The following is a 24,620-nucleotide window of genomic DNA, read 5'->3' on the forward strand; positions in this document are numbered from 1 at the left end:
TTAAGTACGAAAATGAAAAAATGTAGTTAAGTTTTGCTCCTTTTTTAGCAGGAGACTATCATTTTAAAAATGTAATGTACAAACCAATGCTCATTCTATATCTTTTTTAGCAGAAGATTTTCATTTTAAAAATGTAATATACAAACCAATGTTCATTTTATTACTCATTTTACCTATGGGGCTTCTCATAATCTTTACAATAACATGATTTTTATTTTTACGATTTATTCCTCATGAAAATAAATGAAACAAGTCATTAATCATGTTTTTTACTTCTTATTTTATGTTAAAAATAGCAGAACTAAAATCTCAATGTCATACTACTTTTATATAATAAAAATGATTTAATGCATGCAAGCATTTTATACCTATGCATTACATCTTAACTTTCTCGCTATATAAGGTGAAAATTCCAGGGGCCGTTTTCACCATCTTCGGTTAACGCTAACAAGCAATTTGTTTGAAAGAAATCGTTTAGTTATTTGTCAAATAAAGTGTCATTTTGAAATAAAGCACGTTAAGAATTTCCCAGCCATAGATAGATCGGAAATATATTGAGGATTGCACTGCGACCATTGGTCTGTTGTGCCCTCATCAGATTGTGTCGCATTCCAGTAGGATATGTTCTGCCGGCCCTGCAGATCGATCACAAAATATACATGAATACAAAATTATGTTTTTATTTAGTTGAACGGCGATAGAAGCTAGGATATTTTTCAGAAAATGAATGAAAATTCAAGAATTTATGGACAACTAGAAAAACTTCAGTTTTTTAATTATTTGTATGCTGCTTTGACGTTGCCGTTGCGTTGCTTATGGATTGGAAACATAATAATTAAAGCGCATCTGTTCAAAGTAAGATGTAGATGCAACGCAAGCGCCAAGACAACGCAAACGTCGCCTTAAAGGTCATTTTTAATTTTTTATTTCACTTAATAATTTCAATATTATATATGTACATATAATAATATATGTCAGGGATGCACCTTAACGTTAAGCTAATCGTTTATCAAAAAATTTCCACCGTTTCCGTTGAAACACTTCGAAATATTATCGATAAAGAAATTATCAAGATAAATTGTATCTCGTTTTTAACCGAAACGAAAAGCTTTCGTTAACGTTAAAAACGTTAACAAAAACGTGATACTTTATGTCTGAATTGTGCTGGCAATGCTATAGCCATGGTGAAGCCGTAAGGCGGTAACAGCGAGCGGACATACATACAAACTCCATGCAATTTGTTTGTGTAATTCGTTGGTGGTAATGTTAAAAATACTCTGAGAAATGTTCGTACTGTCAAAATTCATGAGAAAAGTTGCAATCAGCTTGGCTAATGCTTTCACCTTTAATGACTCCGGCATCAAAATGGATAATATAGCATTGCCAGCATAGTTTGAAATTAATAATCAACATAAACGATTTGATTTCGTTTTGATATGGCAGAAAACGAAACAAAATCATTTCGTTAATTTGACGTTCTTAACGTTAATAAACGAAACGAAATGACTTTGTTTCGTTTATTAACGTTAATTATCGTAACGAAATGATACATGCCTGATATATGTATATACAAACATAAATTCCTAATTTCATATATTCATTAAAGGAAGTATGGCTGCAATTCCAACGAGTTCTTGGACAACTCAAGGAGCGGTTTAAAGCAGCCATTCGCTGCCATGTACAAATGTTTTTCAAAATTATTTGAAACCTTCAAAGTTAAAATACATTGACAAATAGTTATTTCGTGTTTTTTGTAGACATTTACAATTTGCTTTCAGAGTTCAATTATTTATATACTTTTGTGTCCAACGCTCACAAAACGTTTTCTGAAAAAAGTTAAAAAAAATTTAATAATGAAAACGCACTTATATCGTTTTCCAAAGCAAGTTTTCTATAAGCTATTTTGAAAAACATTTACAGAAATGCTTGTTGGAAATATTTATGTACATGTCTACTACTATGGCAGTCGCTTGCATACTACTATTTCATTATTTAAAAAAAATTTAGTTCTGAAAAAATGCAACCATGCAACATGCATTTGACAAGTCATGGACGGACAAAATTTAATTATTCATCCAACTGCCGGTAAAGTATTTCCAAATTTTCATGTTATATTATTTGAAAACATTATATTATTAACCTATTATTATTTCTTTATATTTTCAGATTAAATGAGGGTATTTGTCGTTCCATTTTATTTAATAGTGCAATTACTAATCGTTTTTTTCTTACAGAGATCCATTGGACTGTCGTTGCACAACAACTTATTGTTTATACAATGTAAGTATAGAATATTAAATATACTTGTATAGAAACATATATTTATTATTCTTTTTTTCAGCATAATGTCAAATCGAAGATGCGTCCGGGGCTGCCTTTTGGGAACCACCCTTCACGAGTTTCCTGCGGAAGAAGAAATGTCTAGGTAAGTGAGTGGCTTCTGGGTAATAGTCTAGTTGAGGGGTCGATTGCTAATACGCTACCAAAAATATCGAGAGAGAGGTGTCAATCGAGGCGTATAAATCTCGACAACAATAATCCGAAGGCGGAAAATAAAAATTGTATCTCTGTCCGGAGATATTTGCAGTTTAAGTTGGCGATTTTCAAGTGATTGTTGTAATGTTTACCCACAAAAAAAAAGGTGAACATAAGTGATTTGCGCGGATACAGTTTTGGTCTCCAAACCGGTGTTGGACCCACCCAGGGTAATTTTTTATAAGCGCGGCCGAAGCCCGACAATGCAAAAAGGTGTTCTGCGCAAAAATACTATGGATTTCACCCCTGGTTTCGGAGGGACTCGTGGGTCATTCCGGTTTTTCGTTAAGATAGTAGGAGTAACATTAGATAGACCCATCTTTGAAGTAAATGGCGAAGAAATTTTCTTTTTCCATGATTCACCTCATCTGCTAAAAAGTACACGCAACTGTTTAGAAAATCCGAAAATAGAGTTTCTTTTAACGGCCGCCCTGTGGACTGGTTAGATATAGTTCGTCTGCATGACCAATGCTCCACTTCAAGTATAAAATGCACTCATAAATTGACTCCCGCCCACCTGAGACCAAATAGTTTTCAAAAAATGAGTGTAAAATTAGCTTCGCAGGTTTTTAGCAATTCTGTTGCAAGTGCTATGTTTGCCCTATATAGCTCTGGGTCGTTAAAAACTTCTAAGTCTCCATCGTTTTTCAACACGGCCGAGTTTGTCCTGTTTTTTGATAAATTGTTCAATATTTTTAATAGTTATAGATTTGGAGCAATAGGAAACTTTAAAGAACCTTTTCAAGCAACTGCGGAACAACTTAGTTTTCTCGAAGAAGCCGAAGTTTTTATAAAGTCAATTAAAGTTTTCAGGAACGGGAAAGATGTAACGAATTCATTTTCCTTTTTAGACGGGTGGGTTAATAATATTAATAGTTTGAAGCGCCTTTGGCGTTTTTGGTCCCAAAAGGGCTTTACACATCTCATGACTAGGAAACTCACCCAGGATAAAATAGAAAACTTCTTCGGCCAAATTCGTAGAGGAGGGGGATATGATTCGAGAATAACTCCGCAACGCTTCACCTATCTATTTAGGCAGACCTGGAGCGTGGGATATCTTGATTGCGTTAACAAGGGTAACTGCGAAGCCTTGATAGCTTAGAACTTGTTTCTAATAGCGTCCTTCAACGAGTTCGAAACGATAGGTTGATTCAGGATACTTCGTGGCAAACTTTTCAGAGTCTACCTAGACCTTCCCTTCCCACACTTCATGATATTCAAATAGAAATTAATATCGATATTGATGAAAGCAGCTTTCTTTATCGGAACGCGTTTGTTTGCTTTTGTGGCTATTTGTATCATAAATATGCCAAACTGCATACATGTTTAACTATTTTGCCTACATTCGAAGTCGAAGTCACAGAAAAAGATTTTCTTTTTACTAAAGAAAAACAATATAGTAACTGTCACCTAGTTAAACCACCTTCCAATTTTATAAACTTCATTGACAGCATAGAACAAATATTTTCAGAGAACTTCGACTCCACTTGCCACAGAGTGGGCTTTTCTCAAATTCTTTTTGATAAAATGTCAGGGGTAAGCCCATACTCTTGTTGCGAAAATTGCAATTGCGGTGCTATTAAGTGTCTTTTTTATTCGGATAAGAACTTATTTTTTTTTAAACGTATTTAATAAAGATGCAACGCAACCTCAATTTAAAAATATAAAGTTTTTGTGTATGACACATCGGTAATCGCTGTTTATTTTCTGCATTCTGCTTTCACATATTGTTTATTTTTTCTATTTGAATTGTGAACTGTGGCTTCTATTTTCTATTCAATATGCCTGCTATCCCCACCATGGGACTGTTTCACAAGAAAATGGTCTTAATAACTTTTGTTAATTTTTTCTGAAATAAAATTTTAATTTTTTAATTTTAAATTGAATTTTTTTCCAAGACTTGTATTTTTGCGAAACGGGCCTCTGTCTTATGTAGGTATTATAGTTGAGTTCCACTTTAGATGAATTCTAAAATGATTTTAAGTTATTGACTATATTCTATAAGTATTTATTAAGTATATATAATTGTTTTGAAAGTACCTGAAGTATTTGTGCAATGTTTTGTTTCAACATGTATTTATGTTTTATTATTATTTTAGTTTATTTTAACTTGTAAATATTGTATATAACTGTATATATTTTATATGGGTGAAAATAGGCCTCCAGGGAAACCGAACACCCAAAAAAAATCGGTAACGCGCCTATATTGCAACCTCATAGGCATACTTGTCAACTTTTTGCTTAAAATGTGCAAATCATAAAATATTTACACTGTAATATAAAAGAAATGAACACTCTAAACACAAACAAAATAGCCATGGCTAAAAGTTGGCAAATATGCTTATAGGTGGTGTGGAAAAGCAATATTAAGATTTTTATAAGTTTTGTGACTATATACATATAGGGATTAAAAATAGTTAAATAATAACTTAAATAAGGAAAAAGAAACCTTGATTGATTATTAAAACTATTTATTAACTGCTTACGTTAATGTATAAATAACATATTGTTAGTTTTACACATCGTTATTCCTATATATGTATGTAATTACAAAAATATTTATTTATAGTATATTTGAACATATTTATGGACTGTTAACACTAAATTTTATAATAAAGACTACAAAAATCTTTCAACTTTCATAAAGCAACAGTTATTATAATTTCATGTGGGCAACGCGTTGCATAAAGAAGTAACTTTTATGAAAAATATGTATGTTGCGGCAAAAAAATTTTTTCAAATCTTGCTCTGGTACACGAACAGCACAGAAAATATCGCAATCTGCAAAATGCTGTGTAGCAACATCACCAATTGGTAGTTTAGATAACACAACAATGGCACCTTACTTAGCTAGTTTATTGTACAGAATACGCCACTCAGCATCAACAATTTTCTGATACTCTTGAACATTATAAACACGTAATTCAGCATTGTCACGCTCAGTCTTCAATTCCAATTCTATATTTAATAATACGATTTTATATATTTTGTACGACTTTGGGTCCATCAAAGGAAGGTACAGCGTTCACAACCATTTTAGAAAAGATGTTGATGAATAAGTTTGGAGGACATTGCTGTGGCAGCTCATTTTTCCAATAAAGCACATTGTTGTTCCTTTGATTGGCGCTTCGACATGTACAGCCATGTCATATTTTGGTCATGCATAATTGTAGTGCTTTGCGTATAGCTTTAATGATGATACGTGCATGCATGCCTTCCTCAACATATGGCTTAACTTGTTTTAAGATTTCACCTACTTAAAGTATTACTGAAGTGGTGCCATCGCTGACCTGATAAGAGAAACATTTTTATTCTACACATTCTAATATAACAAAAAACTTACCCCAGCATCTTGAGATTTGGCGATGTCGACTAGAGTTTTACGGCTGGATGAACAATATACAATAGTTTCATAATGGTTGCACCATCATTTGAAATTGTCGCCTTACCACTGGAATAAACAATATGCTTGTCCATACTGGGTGGACCCAATGTAGTGCGTACAGCGTCCACAATTGATTGCGAGGCATTGATGTTGGATATGAGTGTCTCATATTCACCGTGCGTGCCATTGGTGAGAAGCTGTTGTTTTTAATAAATCAGTTGTTGCAGGTAAGCTATACAAAGAGGACCTGCAAACGAGAAAGATTAATGTAATTACCAAACAAAACATTAATTTCGAATATCAATACCTAACGTAACGTGGCGAGGAGTTACCCTGATATTGTACCAAATATTTTGTGGTGACCAATGGTTGTAATAAACCATGTTGATTAGTAATAAGAGCACAACCAGCGCTATTTTTATTTTCAATGAACGCTTATCGGATTTGGCATCTGATCGGGATCTAAACGGCGCTGGGCTTCATAATACTGTTGCGGCTGTTGATATATACCAGTACCAGGTGCAGGTGGTTGCTAAAGAAAATAATACAAAAATAATCATCAGCAATATTTGAAATATATTAGTTGTATCAGCATACATTATAACCAGGACGTGCGGGTATTGGGGGTTGACCCGGCATGGGTGGCTGACTGGGCATTGGCGCCTGTCCAGGTTGTGTTGATGGCATCATTTGACCCATGTAACCACCTGGTTGTTGTAGAGGATAACCTTGCTGTTGAGTAAAATAACAAAATTTATTAGACAGAAAATTACTTAAAAATATATGTTTATGTATACTGCTTGTTTTGTAGATCAAAACTATATCCGCGCAAAACACTTATGTTCACAATTTTTTTTGTGGGTATCCCAAATGGTAATAGTCCAGTTAAAGGGTCGACTGCTAATACGCTACCTAAAATATCGAGAGAGTTGTCAAATGACGCGTCTTGACATCAGTATTAATAATCCAAAGGCGGAAAATATAAATTTTAACTCGTTCAAAAGATATTAACGAAAAACCGAAAAAAGACCCGCGGGTACCTCCGAAACCGGGGGTGGGATCCATAGTATTTTTGCACAGAACACCTTTCTGCGTTGGCGGCCTTCGGCCGCGCTTATAAAAAATAACCCTGGGCTACGCCATGCCAAGTCCGGGTGTGTGGTATAACCGTGCCTACCGCCACGGTGATGCACAATTTTTTTGTGGGTACAAACACAACGACAATATGAAAATCGTCAACTTCAACTGCAAATATCTCCGGACATAGATAAAATTTTTGTTTTCCGCCTTCGGATTATTGTTCTCGAGATTAATACGCGTCCTTTGACACCTCTCTTGATATTTTTGGTAGCGTATTAGCAGTCGACCCCTCAACTAGACTTTTACCCACCAAATTTCAACAACCACATGAAAATCGCCAACTTCAAATGCAAATATCCCCGGACAGAGATAAAATTTGTCTTTTCCGCCTGCGGATTATTGTTCTCGAGATTAATACGCGTCTGTTGACACCTCTCTCGATATTTTTGGTAGCGTATTAGCAGTCGACCCCTCAACTAGACTTTTACCCCCCAAATTTCAACAACCACATGAAAATCGCCAACTTCAACTGCAAATATCTCCGGACAGATATGAAAATTTTATTTTCCGCCTTCGGATAATTGTTGTCGAGATTCATACGCGTCTTTTGACACCTTTCTCGATATTTTATGACACGTATTAGCAGTCGACCCCTCAACTAGATTTTTACCCGCAAGGCTTCCGAACACGATTGATAAAAGTGCACATCACGCTCTATATCCCGACTTACCACATCACGTACTTCGACATTAAGATATAAGGCAAAGTATTTTTGCATAAAATCATCTTGACCACCACAATTCCACAAATTTTACATAAATAATTAATTTTTTACAAAAATTACACCTAATAATTCTAGTTATTGTTTACGAATTTAGAAACCATAGTGTACAAGTACAAGTGTGTTGACTTATCTGTCAAGCATTCTGACAGGCACTCGCTGGATTCGGAATGACAGCGAATTCAAAATGGATACCATTACCGAATGCTCCGAATGATTGAAAAATTGAAAAAGTCCATACGATTGGTAGTCAAAAATGTTGTCGTTGAGACTAAAAATGCGACTCTAGACCTGAGATTTCCATCAGGTGAGCGAGGCTGTTTGTAGTTTTGACGTTTATCGCTTAGTGAACACACTTGGTATAGGTACACTATGTTAGAAACAATGAGAATGGCAAATACGAACGATTATGAAATATAATGTCAAAACGTATATGCACATGGTTATATTTCAATGCACGAAAATGCTTTAAAAACGCATGAAATTGTTAAATTAAAGTTGAAAAAAAAAATGATAAAAACTTTAATATAAATAAAAATCATCTTTTAAAAACCACAAATATGCCTTATTCTATATATACATCAATTGGTAAGGTTTATCTCCCTTTAAAATTTAAGCTAAATAATCTAAAGTTTTTTTTTGAATCCGAGTCGAGAACTGTGCGTGTGAATGTGCGAATTTCACCGATCAGCTGTTAGTTGCGCTACTTGGTAAAATTTACAATGATATAAAATCTATAAACTTCGCGTCAGTGCCAATTAAACGATTGCTTTCATGAATTTGGAATAAAGGACTTTTACGTTTAAATTAAAGAAAATATTTTAAAATGACGCTCACGGACAAACCTCTGGTGCCTGTGGATATCGATTTCGTAAGTATAAATGCTTTACAGGCTTGACAGGCTTCCGTCAAAAACTACTTTCAATCGGTGTTGTTTGTTGTAGCCCGAGGAAGATGTGCCCTATGAAGAAGAGATTCTACGCAATGCTTACTCTGTAAAACATTGGCTACGTTATATTGAACACAAATCGAAGTCGCCAAATTGTGGTGTGAATATTGTTTATGAACGTGCACTGAAAGAGCTACCCGGCAGCTATAAAATCTGGTATAACTATTTGCGTACCAGACGTAAGCAGGTTCGAGGGCGATCACTTAGCGATCTCATGTATGATGAAGTGAATAACACTTTCGAACGTGCACTAGTATTTATGCATAAAATGCCACGTATTTGGATGGATTATGGAGTATTTATGACGGCTCAATGTCGCATAACACGGACACGACATGTATTTGATCGTGCCTTACGTGCATTACCAATTACCCAACATCATCGTATTTGGCCACTTTATTTGAAATTTGTACAACGCTTCAATATAACTGAGACAGCTTTGCGCATATATAGACGCTATTTGAAATTGTGCCCAGAGGATGCGGAAGAGTATATTGAGTATTTGACAGATGTGGGACGCTTAGATGAAGCTGCACAACAGTTAGCTTCGGTGGTAGACAATGAAAATTTTGTATCCAAGCACGGAAAGTCAAATCACCAGCTATGGAACGAATTATGTGATTTGATATCGAAAAATCCTGATAAGGTGCATTCGTTGAATGTAGATGCTATTATACGCAGTGGGTTAAGGCGGTAAGTATTTCGCTTATAATGGTTTTAATAACAGCACTGTGTCGTATCTATAATCAAATACTTTTCCACTGGAAAATAACTCTTGTCAACAAGTTATACTTTGGACTGAGTACGCTATTAAAAAAGTAAAGCTTCACTTTACAAACAAAAGTATCTCATCATGCCTTTCTTGATTTATAGCTCGGAATCATGGACGGTGTCGAGAGATGCATCGGTGCAATTCAGAAACGAAACATCAAAACCAAGGAGAATTAAACAAGGGGTGCCACAGGGTGTTGTCCTATCCCCACTTTTGTTTAATTTCTACATATCTAAGCTACCTTCACCACCGGAAGGCGTCATAATCGTTTCCTACGCCGATGACTGCACAATAATGGCCACAGGCCTAGGCCCAGAGATCGATGAGCTATGCAATAAAATAAACGGCTATCTCCCTGATCTCTCCAGTTTCTTCGCCTCGCGAAACCTGGCATTGTCACCGACTAAATCTTCCGCGACCTTATTTACAACATGGACGCCCCAAATGTCGACCATATTGAACATCCACGTCGATGGTACTACGCTACCGACTGTCCTACACCCCAAAATCTTGGGTGTGACGTTTGATCAGGATCTACATTTTGGTGCGCACGCAACCGCAATTGTTCCGAGAATTCAGAGCCCTAATAAAATCCTCAAATTCCTTGCTGGCAGTACCTGGGGAAAAGATAAAGAAACGCTCATGACCACATACAAAGCAATTAGCCAGCCGATTACGTGCTACGCGTCACCCATATGGTCGCCAAGCCTAAAAACTACCCACTGGAAGAAACTACAGACCTGCCACGCTTCCCAAGGCAGTCGGTTCTATGTACCGGAGCGACTCGGGATTTTTCCCGACCAAGGACTGTCATTTCAGTGTGACCCCATTTAATTTGTTTCGTCCCTCCCACAAATTGTCATCCTCCCAGCAGCTCCTTGCAGCAGGATTGCTACATATTCTCTTACTCCGGGAAGGTATCGAACCCAATCCGGGTCCGTCTCCTGACCCCGGTCCTGAGAAATGGTTTTGCTGCATTTGCCAGAAAAGAATCTTTTTAGGACGGTCATACTCTGTTCAGTGTGTCTCGTGCAAGGGATGGTTGCATCGGACAGGTTGTTCTGGGCTTGATCCCAAAACCCGACGTCCACTTAACTTTTATAAATCTTTTGTGGCTCCTTGCTGCTCACGCCCAAGGGCGTCCCGTAGTCTACGCCTAAGCGTGTCCCCACTACCTTCCAGCAGCTTCGCTGCTCAGCAAGCCACAACAAGTACCCGCTGCTGCTCGCGCCCCACGGCGCCAACAACTCAAAGAGCTGATACCACTCATAACTTGCCCAAGGGCGCCCAGTCCCAAGGCCACAACAGCAATTGCGTCCTGGCCTTCCACAACCTAGGCGTAGTCACCCCTCACTTACCCCTAGAGTGGCGGCGTCATCCCTCATGCACTTCAGAATTCTGCAGTTCAACTGTAATGGACTAACTGGGAAGATTACGGAGATAGTCGATTTCATGAAGCGGCACAACATCCGCATTGCTGCGATTCAAGAGACTAAACTCACAGCAAGATCTGCATTGCAGACGTGCTCTGGTTATAATGTCCATAGGAAAGACCGCGAAAGCGGAAATGGAGGCGGCCTCGCGTTTATAATACACCACTCTGTGCAATATCATATATTTGATCCTGGCATCGACCGCAGTGACAATGTCTTAGAACGCCAAGGCCTATCTGTCCGGTCAGGCGATGCAAATCTAGAAATCATCAACATCTACATCCCTCCTGTCACCTGTTGCCCCAGTGGATACCGCCCTAATATCGAGGCCTTACTCACTGGCAACAATCGCATTATCTTAGGCGATTTCAATGCCCATCACGACCTATGGCATTCAAACTTGCGGGCGGACAGTAGGGGTGAGATGTTGGCGGATCAAATAGACGAAACGACGTTCTGCACAATAAACGGAGACGCCCCCACACGTATGGTAGGAAGCTGTCATAGCTCGCCAGATATCTCAATCGTGAGCGCATAACTCGTAAACTGCGTCAACTGGCAGCCGATGGTAACATTGGCATCCGACCACCTGCCCATACTTATTTCGTTCGAGCGTACCGCCGACTTCATCGTCACCGAAAAACGCACTTTCATAAACTTCAAAAAAGGAAAGTGGGAAGAATATAAATCTGCAACAGACAGCAGCTTTGCTGCCCTCCCTATCCCGACTGATGCCCGCCAAGGGGAGCGTGCCCCCTAAGCACCTAAGAGGTTGTAACCTCTCTACCGGTGTAGGTAAACTTTGGTCCACCGTAAAGTCCCTATCGAATCCGACTAAGCTCAAAGACAAAGTTTCCATCGCCTTTGGCGATAAGGTGCTGTCGGATGCGAAAAATGCGCGAGCGCTTTCTGCCGACAATATATAATGCATCCTACGGTCGACAAAGATAGACGGAGAGCCAATAGACACGCACATAAACACAAACTCAGCGCGTCACCAATTACCATCACCGCTAGAGAGGTTGAGGACGCCATTGGTCGCGCTAAACCATCCAAAGCAGTGGGCCCAGACGGCATAGCCATGCCGATGCTTAAAAACCTAGGGAAAGAGGGTTTCAAATATTTAGCGCATGTCTTCAACCTGTCTCTTTCCACCTTTGTCATACCCGAGAAATGGAAAATGGCCAAGGTGGTCCCGCTACTAAAGCCTGGGAAACCAGCTAACGTAGGTGAGTCATATTGTCCGATATCTCTCCTATCGCCAGTGGCAAAGACGCTTGAAGCCATTTTGCTCCCTTATTTCCAAGCACATTTGCAGCTAGCCCCTCATCAGCATGGCTTCAGAAAACTCCATAGCACTACCTCCGCGCTAAATGTCATTAGCACCCAGATAAATTGAGGTTTGAATCAATATCCCCACCATAGAACAGTACTCGTAGCGTTAGACCTATCAAAAGCTTTTGATACGGTCAACCATGGCTCGTTACTGCAAGACCTGGAAGGGTCTACCCTTCCCCCATGTCTTAAAAGGTGGACCGCAAATTATCTGGGTGGTCGGCAGGCATCGGTGCAATTCAGAAACGAAACATCAAAACAACGGAGAATTAAACAAGGGGTGCCACAGGGTGGTGTCCTATCCCCGCTTTTGTTTAATTTCTACATATCTAAGCTACCTTCACCACCGGAAGGAGTCGCAATCGTTTCCTACGCCGATGACTGCACAATAATGGCCACAGGCCCAGGCCCAAAGATCGATGATCTATGCAATAAAATAAACGGCTATCTCCCTGATCTCTCCAGTTTTTTTGCCTCGCGAAACCTGGCATTGTCACCGACTAAATCTTCCGCGACCTTATTTACGACATGGACGCCCCAAATGTCGACCATATTGAACATCCACGTCGATGGCACTACGGTACCGACTGTCCTACATCCCAAAATCTTGGGTGTGACGTTTGATCAGGATCTACATTTTGGTGCGCACGCAACCGCAATTGTTCCAAGAATTCAGAGCCGTAATAAAATCCTCAAATCCCTTGCTGGCAGTACCTGGGGAAAAGATAAAGAAACGCTCTTGACCACATACAAAGCAATTAGCCAGCCGATTACGTGCTACGCGTCACCCATATGGTCGCCAAACCTAAAAACCACCCTCTGGAAGAAACTACAGGCCTGCCAAAATACTGCTCTCAGAAACGCCACGGGCTGTCTTCTTATGTCCCCAGAACACCATTTGCATAATGAGGCGAGAATACTCCCTATCAGGGAGAGAAATGAGATGCTGACCAAACAGTTTCTGTTGAATACCCAGAAACCTGGGCATCCCAACAGACATCTGATTGACGAACCAGCACCGCCTAGGGGCCTAAGGAGTCATCTACGTAAGCATTTTGAGGAAATACGGCACCTGAGAACCCAGCCGTATGAAGCGGAAAAACACAAGCAGGTCCTTGGTGAACTCCATAGACAGGCGTCGGACCTTTATGTCGGGAATTGCCCGGTGAATCCAGTGCTTGAAGAAAAATATCCAGAACTCGCAGAAGAGGAACGCATACTCCCCAGGGAAACGCGTGTCACTCTTGCTCAACTTCGTTCTGGATACTGTAACAGGTTAAACTCTTACCTATCCAGAATCAACCCCGACATACAAAATGTATGCCCTGCTTGCAATGTGTCCCCACATGACACCAACCATCTCTTTAATTGTAATGTGGAACCAACGCCTCTAACACCCCTTTCCTTATGGTCCACCCCTGTTGAAACGGCAAGTTTCCTTGGACTCCCGTTAGAGGATATTGATGACAATTTGTGATCGGTCGCGGCTATTAGGTGGGGCGAGCATTGCTACAACAACAACAACAACAGAGAAGATGAAATGGGGTCAAATTAAATGGGGTCACACTGATCCAGGCGACCCCCAAATAAGGGATATAAACCAACGCATCAGATTGCTTGTGGACGAACACAAGCGGGCGAAATGGGAAGAGCACCTAAGAGGTTGTAACCTCTCTACCGGTGTAGGTAAACTTTGGTCCACCGTAAAGTCCCTATCGAATCCGACTAAGCACAAAGACAAAGTTTCCATCGCCTTTGGCGATAAGGTGCTGTCGGATGCGAAAAAATGCGCGAGCGCTTTCTGCCGACAATATATAATGCATCCTACGGTCGTCAAAGATAGACGGAGAGCCAATAGACACGCACATAAACACAAACTCAGCGCGTCACCAATTACCATCACCGCTAGAGAGGTTGAGGACGCCATTGGTCGCGCTAAACCATCCAAAGCAGTGGGCCCAGACGGCATAGCCATGCCGATGCTTAAAAACCTAGGGAAAGAGGGTTTCAAATATTTAGCGCATGTCTTCAACCTGTCTCTTTCCACCTTTGTCATACCCGAGAAATGGAAAATGGCCAAGGTGGTCCCACTACTAAAGCCTGGGAAACCAGCTAACGTAGGTGAGTCATATCGTCCGATATCTCTCCTATCGCCAGTGGCAAAGACGCTTGTAGCCATTTTGCTCCCTTATTTCCAAGCACATTTGCAGCTAGCCCCTCATCAGCATGGCTTCAGAAAACTCCATAGCACTACCTCCGCGCTAAATGTCATTAGCACCCAGATAAATTGCGGTTTGAATCAATATCCCCACCATAGAACAGTACTCGTAGCGTTAGACTTATCAAAAGCTTTTGATACGGTCAACCATGGCCCGTTACTGCAAGACCTGGAAAGGTCTACCCTTCCCCCATGTCTTAAAAGGTGGACCGCAAATTATCTGGGTGGTCGGCAGGCATCGGTGCAATTCAGAAACGAAACATCAAAACAAAGGAGAATTAAACAAGGGGTGCCACAGGGTGGTGTCCTATCCCCGCTTTTGTTTAATTTCTACATATCTAAGCTACCTTCACCACCGGAAGGAGTCACAATCGTTTCCTACGCCGATGACTGCACAATAATGGCCACAGGCCCAGGCCCAGAGATCGATGAGCTATGCAATAAAATAAACGGCTATCTCCCTGATCTCTCCAGTTTTTTCGCCTCGCGAAACCTGGCATTGTCACCGACAAAATCTTCCGCGACCTTATTTACAACATGGACGCCCCAAATGTCGACCATATTGAACATCCACGTCGATGGCACTACGCTACCGACTGTCCTACACCCCAAAATCTTGGGTGTGACGTTTGATCAGGATCTACATTTTGGTGCGCACGCAACCGCAGTTGTTCCAAGAATTCAGAGCCGTAATAAAATCCTCAAATCCCTTGCTGGCAGTACCTGGGGAAAAGATAAAGAAACGCTCTTGACCACATACAAAGCAATTAGTCAGCCGATTACGTGCTACGCGTCACCCATATGGTCGCCAAGCCTAAAAACCACCCACTGGAAGAAACTACAGGCCTGCCAAAATACTGCTCTCAGAATCGACACGGGCTGTCTTCTTATGTCCCCAGAACACCATCTGCATAATGAGGCGAGAATACTCCCCATCAGGGAGAGAAATGAGATGCTGACCAAATAGTTTCTGTTGAATACCCAGAAACCTGGGTATCCCAACAGACATCTGATTGACGAACCAGCACCGCCTAGGGGCCTAAGGAGTCATCTCCGTAAGCATTTTGAGGAAATACGGCACCTGAGAACCCAGCCGTATGAAGCGGAAAAACACAAGCAGGTCCTTGGTGAACTCCATAGACAGGCGTCGGACCTTTATGTCGGGAATTGCCCGGTGAATCCAGTACTTGAAGAAAAATATCCAGAAATCGCAGAAGAGGAACGCATACTCCCCAGGGAAACGCGTGTCACTCTTGCTCAACTTCGTTCTGGATACTGTAACAGGTTAAACTCTTACCTATCCAGAATCAACCCCGACATACAAAATGTATGCCCCGCTTGCAATGTGTCCCACATGACACCAACCATCTCTTTAATTGTAATGTGGAACCAACGCCTCTAACACCCCTTTCCTTATGGTCCACCCCTGTTGAAACGGCAAGTTTCCTTGGACTCCCGTTAGAGGATATTGATGACAATTTGTGATCGGTCGCGGCTATAAGGTGGGGCGAGCATTGCTACAACAACAACAACAACAGAAGATGAATGGTTAGAGTGATCGAGAGAAATGTCCGAAGATTGGTGGTTCTGTCCGTGTAGTTATTGTCGTAGCTAGCTATATATACATTCACCCAAAGTATTGGTGAGTGTATTGATGGTTCTTTGTCGGATATACTTTCCGGTAACAAGTACCATTAAGATACAAGCGGAAGAGGAACGCATACTCCCCAGGGAAACGCGAGTCACTCTAGCTCAACTACGTTCTGGAGACTGTAAAAGGTTAAACTCTTACCTATCCAGAATCAACCCCGACATACAAAATGTATGTCCCCACATTACACCTTCCATCTCTTTAATTGTAATGTGGAACCAGCGTCTCTAAGACCCCTCTCAATATGGTCCGCCCCTGTTGAAACAGCAAGTTTCCTTAGACTCCCGTTAGAGGATATTGATAATTAGTGATCGGTCGCACCTATTGGAAGCACTGCTACAACAACAACAACATACAAGCCCGAAAATCTCGGGAAAAATTCAATATGACCCCCTAAGCCATATTATGCACATGGACGAAAAGGCTCCAGCCAAAAACGTATTTAAGGGGGAGACCTCAAATAAGTGAGAAACAGGGATAGCTGGGGTAACTTTTTACACAGCGGCAAATCGACGGCGAGTATCGAAGGATGTATAATGATGAGCTGTATGAGCTTTATGGAAATATGAGGATAGTGCAGCAAATGAAAGCCCAAAAGGAGACGCTCTCGTCTCCCCCAGCGGGTTAGGGGGCCAGAATATACCCGAGGTAGGTATGCCTGTCGTAAGAGGCGACTAAAATACCGGATCAAGGGGCTGAGTAGTGCAACCCTTCAGGTTGCCAGCGTAATATACAGCTTCTCCAAACGCAATTGTCAATCCTGTTTCACTAACAGACGAGGCTCTGGCGACCCCAAACTACTCATGGAAGGGGTGGGAGGCTGGGAGGGAGGGATGGCCTGAAGGTTTAATGTGGCCATATAAATCGTTCCCGAGATGGTCGGGCTAGCACCTTAATGGTGCTGTGTTACCAGAGCGTACCGGATCTGTATCCGGACCATCACATCGATAACACTCCCCAAAGCCTTCGGTGAGCAACCTTATCGCTACAACAACAACAACAACATCAACAACAACAACAACAAAAACAAAAACAAAAACAACAACGCTCCCGTCAAGAAAGTATTTCAGTCGACACCGGAGTTTCGAAGCGTACGTAGGGGGAGCCCTCCACTGAGTTTGGAGAGGCAGGTGGTGGAAGCCTTGTGCTTCCAATCGGCGTCAGTTATAGCGGAACAGGAGGTTAAGCGCCAATTAAAAATGATGATAATGATTTCTGGAGTAGAAACGAGTTAGATTTATAGATATAGGAAACACTTCATATTAATCTTAAATTTCTTATCAACTGACTACCCGTGCACCTGTTTCTTCCAGATATACCGATCAACTTGGCCATTTATGGAACTCCTTAGCCGATTATTATGTACGTTCAGGCTTATTTGATCGTGCACGCGATATATATGAAGAAGCCATACAAACTGTCACAACTGTACGTGATTTCACACAAGTATTCGATGAATATGCACAATTTGAGGAGGTCTCATTGAATAAACGTATGGAAATGGTAGCCAATGATCCACATGCCACTGAAGAGGATGATATAGACGTAGAGCTGCGTTTGGCGCGTTTCGAATATCTTATGGAGCGACGTTTGCTATTGCTCAATAGCGTGTTGTTGCGACAAAATCCACACAGTGTACATGAATGGCATAAACGTGTAAAGTTGTATGAAGGCAAACCGCATGAGATTATCAATACCTATACTGAGGCAGTACAGACCGTGCAACCCAAGCTTGCTGTGGGCAAATTGCACACACTATGGGTAGAATTTGCAAAGTTCTATGAATCAAATGAGCAAGTCGAAGATGCTCGCATCGTTTTTGAGCGTGGCACTGAAGTGGAATATATAAAAGTAGAGGATTTGGCCGCCGTTTGGTGTGAATGGGCGGAAATGGAGATTAGGTATTTGATGCTTTCTTTTTAAGGTTTGGTGTGGAGTAATTGTTTTTTTATTTCCTAAACTTTCTTAAGGCAAGAGAATTTCGAAGACGCTTTGCGTCTAATGCAAAAAGCAACTGCTATGCCTAAGCGCAAAGTCGCCTATCATGATGATACAGAAACTGTACAAATGCGTCTGTATCGTTCACTCAAAGTTTGGTCAATGTATGCCGACTTGGAAGAATCTTTTGGCACTTTTAAAACATGCAAAGCTGTTTATGATCGTATAATAGATTTGAAAATTTGTACACCACAAATCATTATTAATTATGGGCTCTTTTTGGAGGAGCACAATTATTTTGAAGAAGCTTTCCGCGCCTATGAAAAAGGTATTGCGTTATTCAAGTGGCCAAACGTTTATGATATTTGGAATGCATACTTGACCAAGTTTCTTAAACGTTATGCCGGTACAAAACTAGAGCGCGCACGTGATCTATTCGAACAATGCCTGGAGAATTGTCCGCCAGAGCATGCCAAGTATTTTTATTTGTTGTATGCCAAATTGGAAGAGGAGCATGGCTTGGCGCGTCATGCTATGGCCGTTTATGATCGTGCAGCGAGCGCTGTTAAGCCGGAAGAAATGTTCGATATGTATAACATATTTATTAAGAAAGCAGCAGAAATTTATGGCCTGCCACGCACACGAGAAATATATGAGAAGGCAATAGAGGCACTGCCCGAAGAGAATATGCGCCCAATGTGTGTGCGTTTTGCCGAGATGGAAACGAAGTTGGGTGAAATTGATCGGGCGCGTGCTATTTATGCACATTGCTCGCAGGTGTGTAATTGTATAATTTTAATAGTCGTACTTTTCTATAAATATAACGTTATTTTACGATCATATTCAGGTTTGCGATCCGCGCATAACCGCTGAATTTTGGCAAACATGGAAAGAGTTCGAGGTACGCCATGGCAACGAGGATACAATGCGTGAAATGTTGCGCATTAAACGTTCAGTGCAAGCCACTTACAATACACAAGTTAATATGATGGCGGCACAATTTCTCAATCAATCAAGCGCAAATGCGGCTACTGCAGAAGGTGGTAGCGATGCTATGCGCCTACTCGAGGCCAAAGCAGCTGCAGAACAACAAGCACGCCAACAACAAACGCTTAAACCACAAACCAGTGGCAATATTATGTTTGTACGTGGCGAAACGCAAGGAGGAAGCGCTAAGGATAAAGTTGTTAATCCAGATGAAATTGATATTGGTGAGAGTGATGAAGAAGATGACGATGAAGAGGAGGATGGCGATGAGGATACTAATTCTGCAGCTGATGGCGCAACCAATGGCAATAATAAACGTAGCGCTAATGAAGAAAATATAATTGCATCGAAAAAACTGTGTATCGAACAGCAGGCAATCCCAGCGAAAGTATTTGGTAGTCTGAAAAAAAGCGCGAATGGTGGCGATGATGAACAGGATGAGGATTAGGGTGTTTAAATAAATTTAAAAAATAAAGTGCAAGTAATACACCAATACACAATTCAAATATACAAACTCCTTTATATGTACATATGCACGGAATTGTTATAGTTTTTTATGTAATTTAAGTTTGAATATTTAGAAAATTTGTGACATTAGCCAAGTGCTTAAAATTGTGCTTATCAATAGACTAAGAGAACTAATTTCTACTAATGGTTTTTGTATTGTGGTTGTCACTTGATTGCAAGGTATTGTATCCAACTGTGAATCGCAAACACAAACTTCCACTTCCAAACCGGATATGTACTTTTGCCGATAGCAGCCGTTTGTGGCATTTACTTTGGCGCACATATAGGTGATGTTTTGTACTAAAAAGAGAAAAACGAGACTATAAATTTACTAGGAGAATATTCTACTTGTGTATCTTGACTGATATGGGAACACCTGCCAAAGTTGTTACTGTTGATGTGTGTAATTTTGTGAATTTTTGCAAAAGCTTCGCGTCTGCTTAAGACTAAGAGAATAGGGTTGAGTATGAAACTTTTATCTCGCCCTAGCTGAGCTTTGACAGAAACCTTATGGTCAGTTACTTCAAAATGGCTTTGTGTGTGCTATTAACATAACGGAAAAAATGTGTTATACTGGAAAAACAAATTTTGTGCTCCTAAACGCCGTGTAATTATTAAACCGAAACGGCGTAGCTGTTCAAGGATAGTATATAGCCGGCTATCTCTTCTTTAGGGACTAGGCAAAAGATTGAAGACCATTCTGCTCCCTGGTTCGGTTAACTTGTCAAAAGCATTCAAGCTGTCTCCAACCCAGAAGGAATCACCATTCGATAGTAGTCTAAGCTGCCACATACAATGTGGGCACACAATTGCATCCAAAGTACAGAGCTGCAATAAAATTCTCAATAGATGGTTGACTTAAGTGACAAGAGATGGGGAAGGCTGCAGAATCGCCATAACACTACGCCACGGGATATAGTCTTATGAAACTTCCATAGTGAGGAGATGCTCAACATCAAGGAGGAAGAATGCTGTATAGGCAGTTTCTCCACAGAAAGTCGTTAAATCTTTTTTCGGAATCACGTCCAGTGAACCCTGTTGTCAGAGTGCTCAACTTCCGAAAATACGCTCGGCCTACGTACGGCCAGAAAGCGATATGCCACTCCAGTGGAAGCAGACGAAGATGGAGACTTCCCGAGATTTGGAAAGGAAATGTGGCCGAAGATTTGTTCTTTCCTGGTTGTTGTTGTTGTTGTAGCGATAAGGTTACTCCCCGAAGGCTTTGGTGAGCATAATTGATGTGATGGTCCTTTGCCAGATACAGATCCGGCACGCTCCGGTAACACAGCACCATTGAGGTACTAGCCCGACCATCTCGCGAACGATTTATATGGCCACATTAAACCTTCAGGCCATCCCTCCCTCTCCACCCCCAAGTTCCATGAGGAGCTTGGGGTCGCCAGAGCCTCGTCTGTTAGTGAAACGGGATTCGCCGCTCGAAGGTGAGGTTGACAATTGGGTTGGAGAAGCTATATATTGCGCTACACAACACCTTCAAGTCCCTTCTTTCCTGGTGCTCCCAATTGGATCCAGTTAACACGAAACTTTTTACGCAACTATCAAAAACTCTTAGAAAGTAAAAAAAAAATAATAATAAATGTAAGGCACGATAACCTCCGAAGAGATCTAAGGCCGAGCTTCTCTTCCAATTTGCGTCGTGCTCTTAATTTTCCCTAAAAATTGGCCGGACTGGACCTACATGTTTTATGCCGACTCCGAACGGCATCTGCAAGGCAGATGAGTTTTCACTGAGAGCTTTTCTTGGCAGAAATACACCCGGAGCGCTTGCCAAACACTGCCGAGGGGTCACCCCGCTTAGAAAATTGTTCTAATTGAAAACCCGTATTATGATATTTATTTGCTGACCGCTTTATGGATTTTTTTATTAATGTTAGTTTTTTAATTAGCTGATGCTGTCTGATGTGCGTAGTGCAAGAAAAAAAGATACACTTTTTCTCTCCACTTAACTCCCTGCGTTTCGCCAATCTCCTTCACATCCTCAGTGGCAGGATCTTTATTTTATAAGACACAAACAAAGATAATACATAAGAGACAATATCATGATGGAACGATACAAGGTGGCAGCATGGTGACATACCTACAAACATAAATAAAAATTCAATGTATTTTGTTTTTGTAAATTCGATGGACAAATGTCAAAATCGTACTGCGCCGAAAGTTGATGTATCAAAACAAATAAAAAAAGGGTATGATCAGCTGTCCCATGCTGCCACCTTGTATCGTTGCGCCATGGACAATATCATAAAAAACATGTATAAGTGTCACTTACATTGAAAAGTTGGAAAAAATATATAATATAAAAACATTAAACAATAACAATTTTTTTAAATTTGAGTCACAACATAATTTATCTGTACCATCAATGTCAGGTAGCCACGCCATCCCCAGAACCTTCTCCGATGTGTTGGATTCCTTGGACTTGATTGACAATGCTGTGGTTTCACCATCCAATGCAGCAACAACTTCTTCGGATAATTGTTGTCGAGATTCATACGCGTCTTTTGACACCTTTCTCGATATTTTATGACACGTATTAGCAGTCGACCCCTCAACTAGATTTTTACCCGCAAGGCTTCCGAACACGATTGATAAAAGTGCACATCACGCTCTATATCCCGACTTACCACATCACGTACTTCGACATTAAGATATAAGGCAAAGTATTTTTGCATAAAATCATCTTGACCACCACAATTCCACAAATTTTACATAAATAATTAATTTTTTACAAAAATTACACCTAATAATTCTAGTTATTGTTTACGAATTTAGAAACAATGAGAATGGCAAATACGAACGATTATGAAATATAATGTCAAAACGTATATGCACATGGTTATATTTCAATGCACGAAAATGCTTTAAAAACGCATGAAATTGTTAAATTAAAGTTGAAAAAAAAAATGATAAAAACTTTAATATAAATAAAAATCATCTTTTAAAAACCACAAATATGCCTTATTCTATATATACATCAATTGGTAAGGTTTATCTCCCTTTAAAATTTAAGCTAAATAATCTAAAGTTTTTTTTTGAATCCGAGTCGAGAACTGTGCGTGTGAATGTGCGAATTTCACCGATCAGCTGTTAGTTGCGCTACTTGGTAAAATTTACAATGATATAAAATCTATAAACTTCGCGTCAGTGCCAATTAAACGATTGCTTTCATGAATTTGGAATAAAGGACTTTTACGTTTAAATTAAAGAAAATATTTTAAAATGACGCTCACGGACAAACCTCTGGTGCCTGTGGATATCGATTTCGTAAGTATAAATGCTTTACAGGCTTGACAGGCTTCCGTCAAAAACTAATTTCAATCGGTGTTGTTTGTTGTAGCCCGAGGAAGATGTGCCCTATGAAGAAGAGATTCTACGCAATGCTTACTCTGTAAAACATTGGCTACGTTATATTGAACACAAATCGAAGTCGCCAAATTGTGGTGTGAATATTGTTTATGAACGTGCACTGAAAGAGCTACCCGGCAGCTATAAAATCTGGTATAACTATTTGCGTACCAGACGTAAGCAGGTTCGAGGGCGATCACTTAGCGATCTCATGTATGATGAAGTGAATAACACTTTCGAACGTGCACTAGTATTTATGCATAAAATGCCACGTATTTGGATGGATTATGGAGTATTTATGACGGCTCAATGTCGCATAACACGGACACGACATGTATTTGATCGTGCCTTACGTGCATTACCAATTACCCAACATCATCGTATTTGGCCACTTTATTTGAAATTTGTACAACGCTTCAATATAACTGAGACAGCTTTGCGCATATATAGACGCTATTTGAAATTGTGCCCAGAGGATGCGGAAGAGTATATTGAGTATTTGACAGATGTGGGACGCTTAGATGAAGCTGCACAACAGTTAGCTTCGGTGGTAGACAATGAAAATTTTGTATCCAAGCACGGAAAGTCAAATCACCAGCTATGGAACGAATTATGTGATTTGATATCGAAAAATCCTGATAAGGTGCATTCGTTGAATGTAGATGCTATTATACGCAGTGGGTTAAGGCGGTAAGTATTTCGCTTATAATGGTTTTAATAACAGCACTGTGTCGTATCTATAATCAAATACTTTTCCACTGGAAAATAACTCTTGTCAACAAGTTATACTTTGGACTGAGTACGCTATTAAAAAAGTAAAGCTTCACTTTACAAACAAAAGTATCTCATCATGCCTTTCTTGATTTATAGCTCGGAATCATGGACGGTGTCGAGAGATGCATCGGTGCAATTCAGAAACGAAACATCAAAACCAAGGAGAATTAAACAAGGGGTGCCACAGGGTGTTGTCCTATCCCCACTTTTGTTTAATTTCTACATATCTAAGCTACCTTCACCACCGGAAGGCGTCATAATCGTTTCCTACGCCGATGACTGCACAATAATGGCCACAGGCCTAGGCCCAGAGATCGATGAGCTATGCAATAAAATAAACGGCTATCTCCCTGATCTCTCCAGTTTCTTCGCCTCGCGAAACCTGGCATTGTCACCGACTAAATCTTCCGCGACCTTATTTACAACATGGACGCCCCAAATGTCGACCATATTGAACATCCACGTCGATGGTACTACGCTACCGACTGTCCTACACCCCAAAATCTTGGGTGTGACGTTTGATCAGGATCTACATTTTGGTGCGCACGCAACCGCAATTGTTCCGAGAATTCAGAGCCCTAATAAAATCCTCAAATTCCTTGCTGGCAGTACCTGGGGAAAAGATAAAGAAACGCTCATGACCACATACAAAGCAATTAGCCAGCCGATTACGTGCTACGCGTCACCCATATGGTCGCCAAGCCTAAAAACTACCCACTGGAAGAAACTACAGACCTGCCACGCTTCCCAAGGCAGTCGGTTCTATGTACCGGAGCGACTCGGGATTTTTCCCGACCAAGGACTGTCATTTCAGTGTGACCCCATTTAATTTGTTTCGTCCCTCCCACAAATTGTCATCCTCCCAGCAGCTCCTTGCAGCAGGATTGCTACATATTCTCTTACTCCGGG

The 24,620-nt window shown here is 40.6% G+C and overlaps 2 protein-coding genes and 2 long non-coding RNA genes across 12 annotated transcripts; 2 read left to right on the forward strand and 2 right to left on the reverse strand.

Moving 5' to 3' along the window:
• Positions 1 to 740: 740 nt before the first annotated feature.
• On the forward strand, positions 741 to 4,683 carry LOC137243769 (uncharacterized). Its single transcript, XR_010950620.1, has 4 exons — positions 741 to 908; positions 1,921 to 2,085; positions 2,167 to 2,280; positions 2,342 to 4,683. It is a non-coding gene; the product is annotated as an uncharacterized lncRNA (long non-coding RNA).
• Positions 4,270 to 22,697, reverse strand: LOC137243767 (galectin-3-like). 9 transcript variants are annotated; one of them, XM_067771842.1, is made up of 6 exons: positions 22,566 to 22,697; positions 21,950 to 22,341; positions 6,518 to 6,652; positions 6,228 to 6,452; positions 5,879 to 6,167; positions 4,270 to 5,825 (listed from the first exon to the last, which is right to left on the reverse strand). In XM_067771842.1, exons 2-4 carry the CDS (start codon positions 22,082 to 22,084, stop codon positions 6,345 to 6,347), a joined length of 378 nt encoding a protein of 125 aa, XP_067627943.1. In that variant the 5' UTR covers positions 22,085 to 22,341; positions 22,566 to 22,697; the 3' UTR covers positions 4,270 to 5,825; positions 5,879 to 6,167; positions 6,228 to 6,344. The 9 variants fall into 9 exon arrangements, 6 of the variants coding, with proteins under 6 accessions (XP_067627943.1, XP_067627942.1, XP_067627947.1 ...); XR_010950618.1 differs by lacking the exons at positions 21,950 to 22,341; positions 22,566 to 22,697 and adding exons at positions 6,718 to 6,828; positions 7,311 to 7,494 and having other exon boundaries at positions 4,271 to 5,825; XM_067771846.1 differs by lacking the exons at positions 21,950 to 22,341; positions 22,566 to 22,697 and adding exons at positions 7,743 to 7,855; positions 8,362 to 8,488 and having other exon boundaries at positions 4,274 to 5,825.
• fand (Pre-mRNA-splicing factor SYF1 fand) lies at positions 8,214 to 19,712 on the forward strand. Its single transcript, XM_067771840.1, has 6 exons — positions 8,214 to 8,369; positions 8,432 to 8,652; positions 8,726 to 9,423; positions 17,453 to 18,040; positions 18,110 to 18,854; positions 18,925 to 19,712. Exons 2-6 carry the CDS (start codon positions 8,608 to 8,610, stop codon positions 19,510 to 19,512), a joined length of 2,664 nt encoding a protein of 887 aa, XP_067627941.1. The 5' UTR covers positions 8,214 to 8,369; positions 8,432 to 8,607; the 3' UTR covers positions 19,513 to 19,712.
• Positions 19,583 to 21,496, reverse strand: LOC137243770 (uncharacterized). The gene is made up of 2 exons (XR_010950621.1): positions 21,438 to 21,496; positions 19,583 to 19,871 (listed from the first exon to the last, which is right to left on the reverse strand). It is a non-coding gene; the product is annotated as an uncharacterized lncRNA (long non-coding RNA).
• Positions 22,698 to 24,620: the final 1,923 nt, after the last annotated feature.

The sequence above is a fragment of the Eurosta solidaginis genome, chromosome 3 (genome assembly GCF_040869045.1).
Source record: "Eurosta solidaginis isolate ZX-2024a chromosome 3, ASM4086904v1, whole genome shotgun sequence".
In the NCBI taxonomy this organism is placed as follows: domain Eukaryota; kingdom Metazoa; phylum Arthropoda; class Insecta; order Diptera; family Tephritidae; genus Eurosta; species Eurosta solidaginis.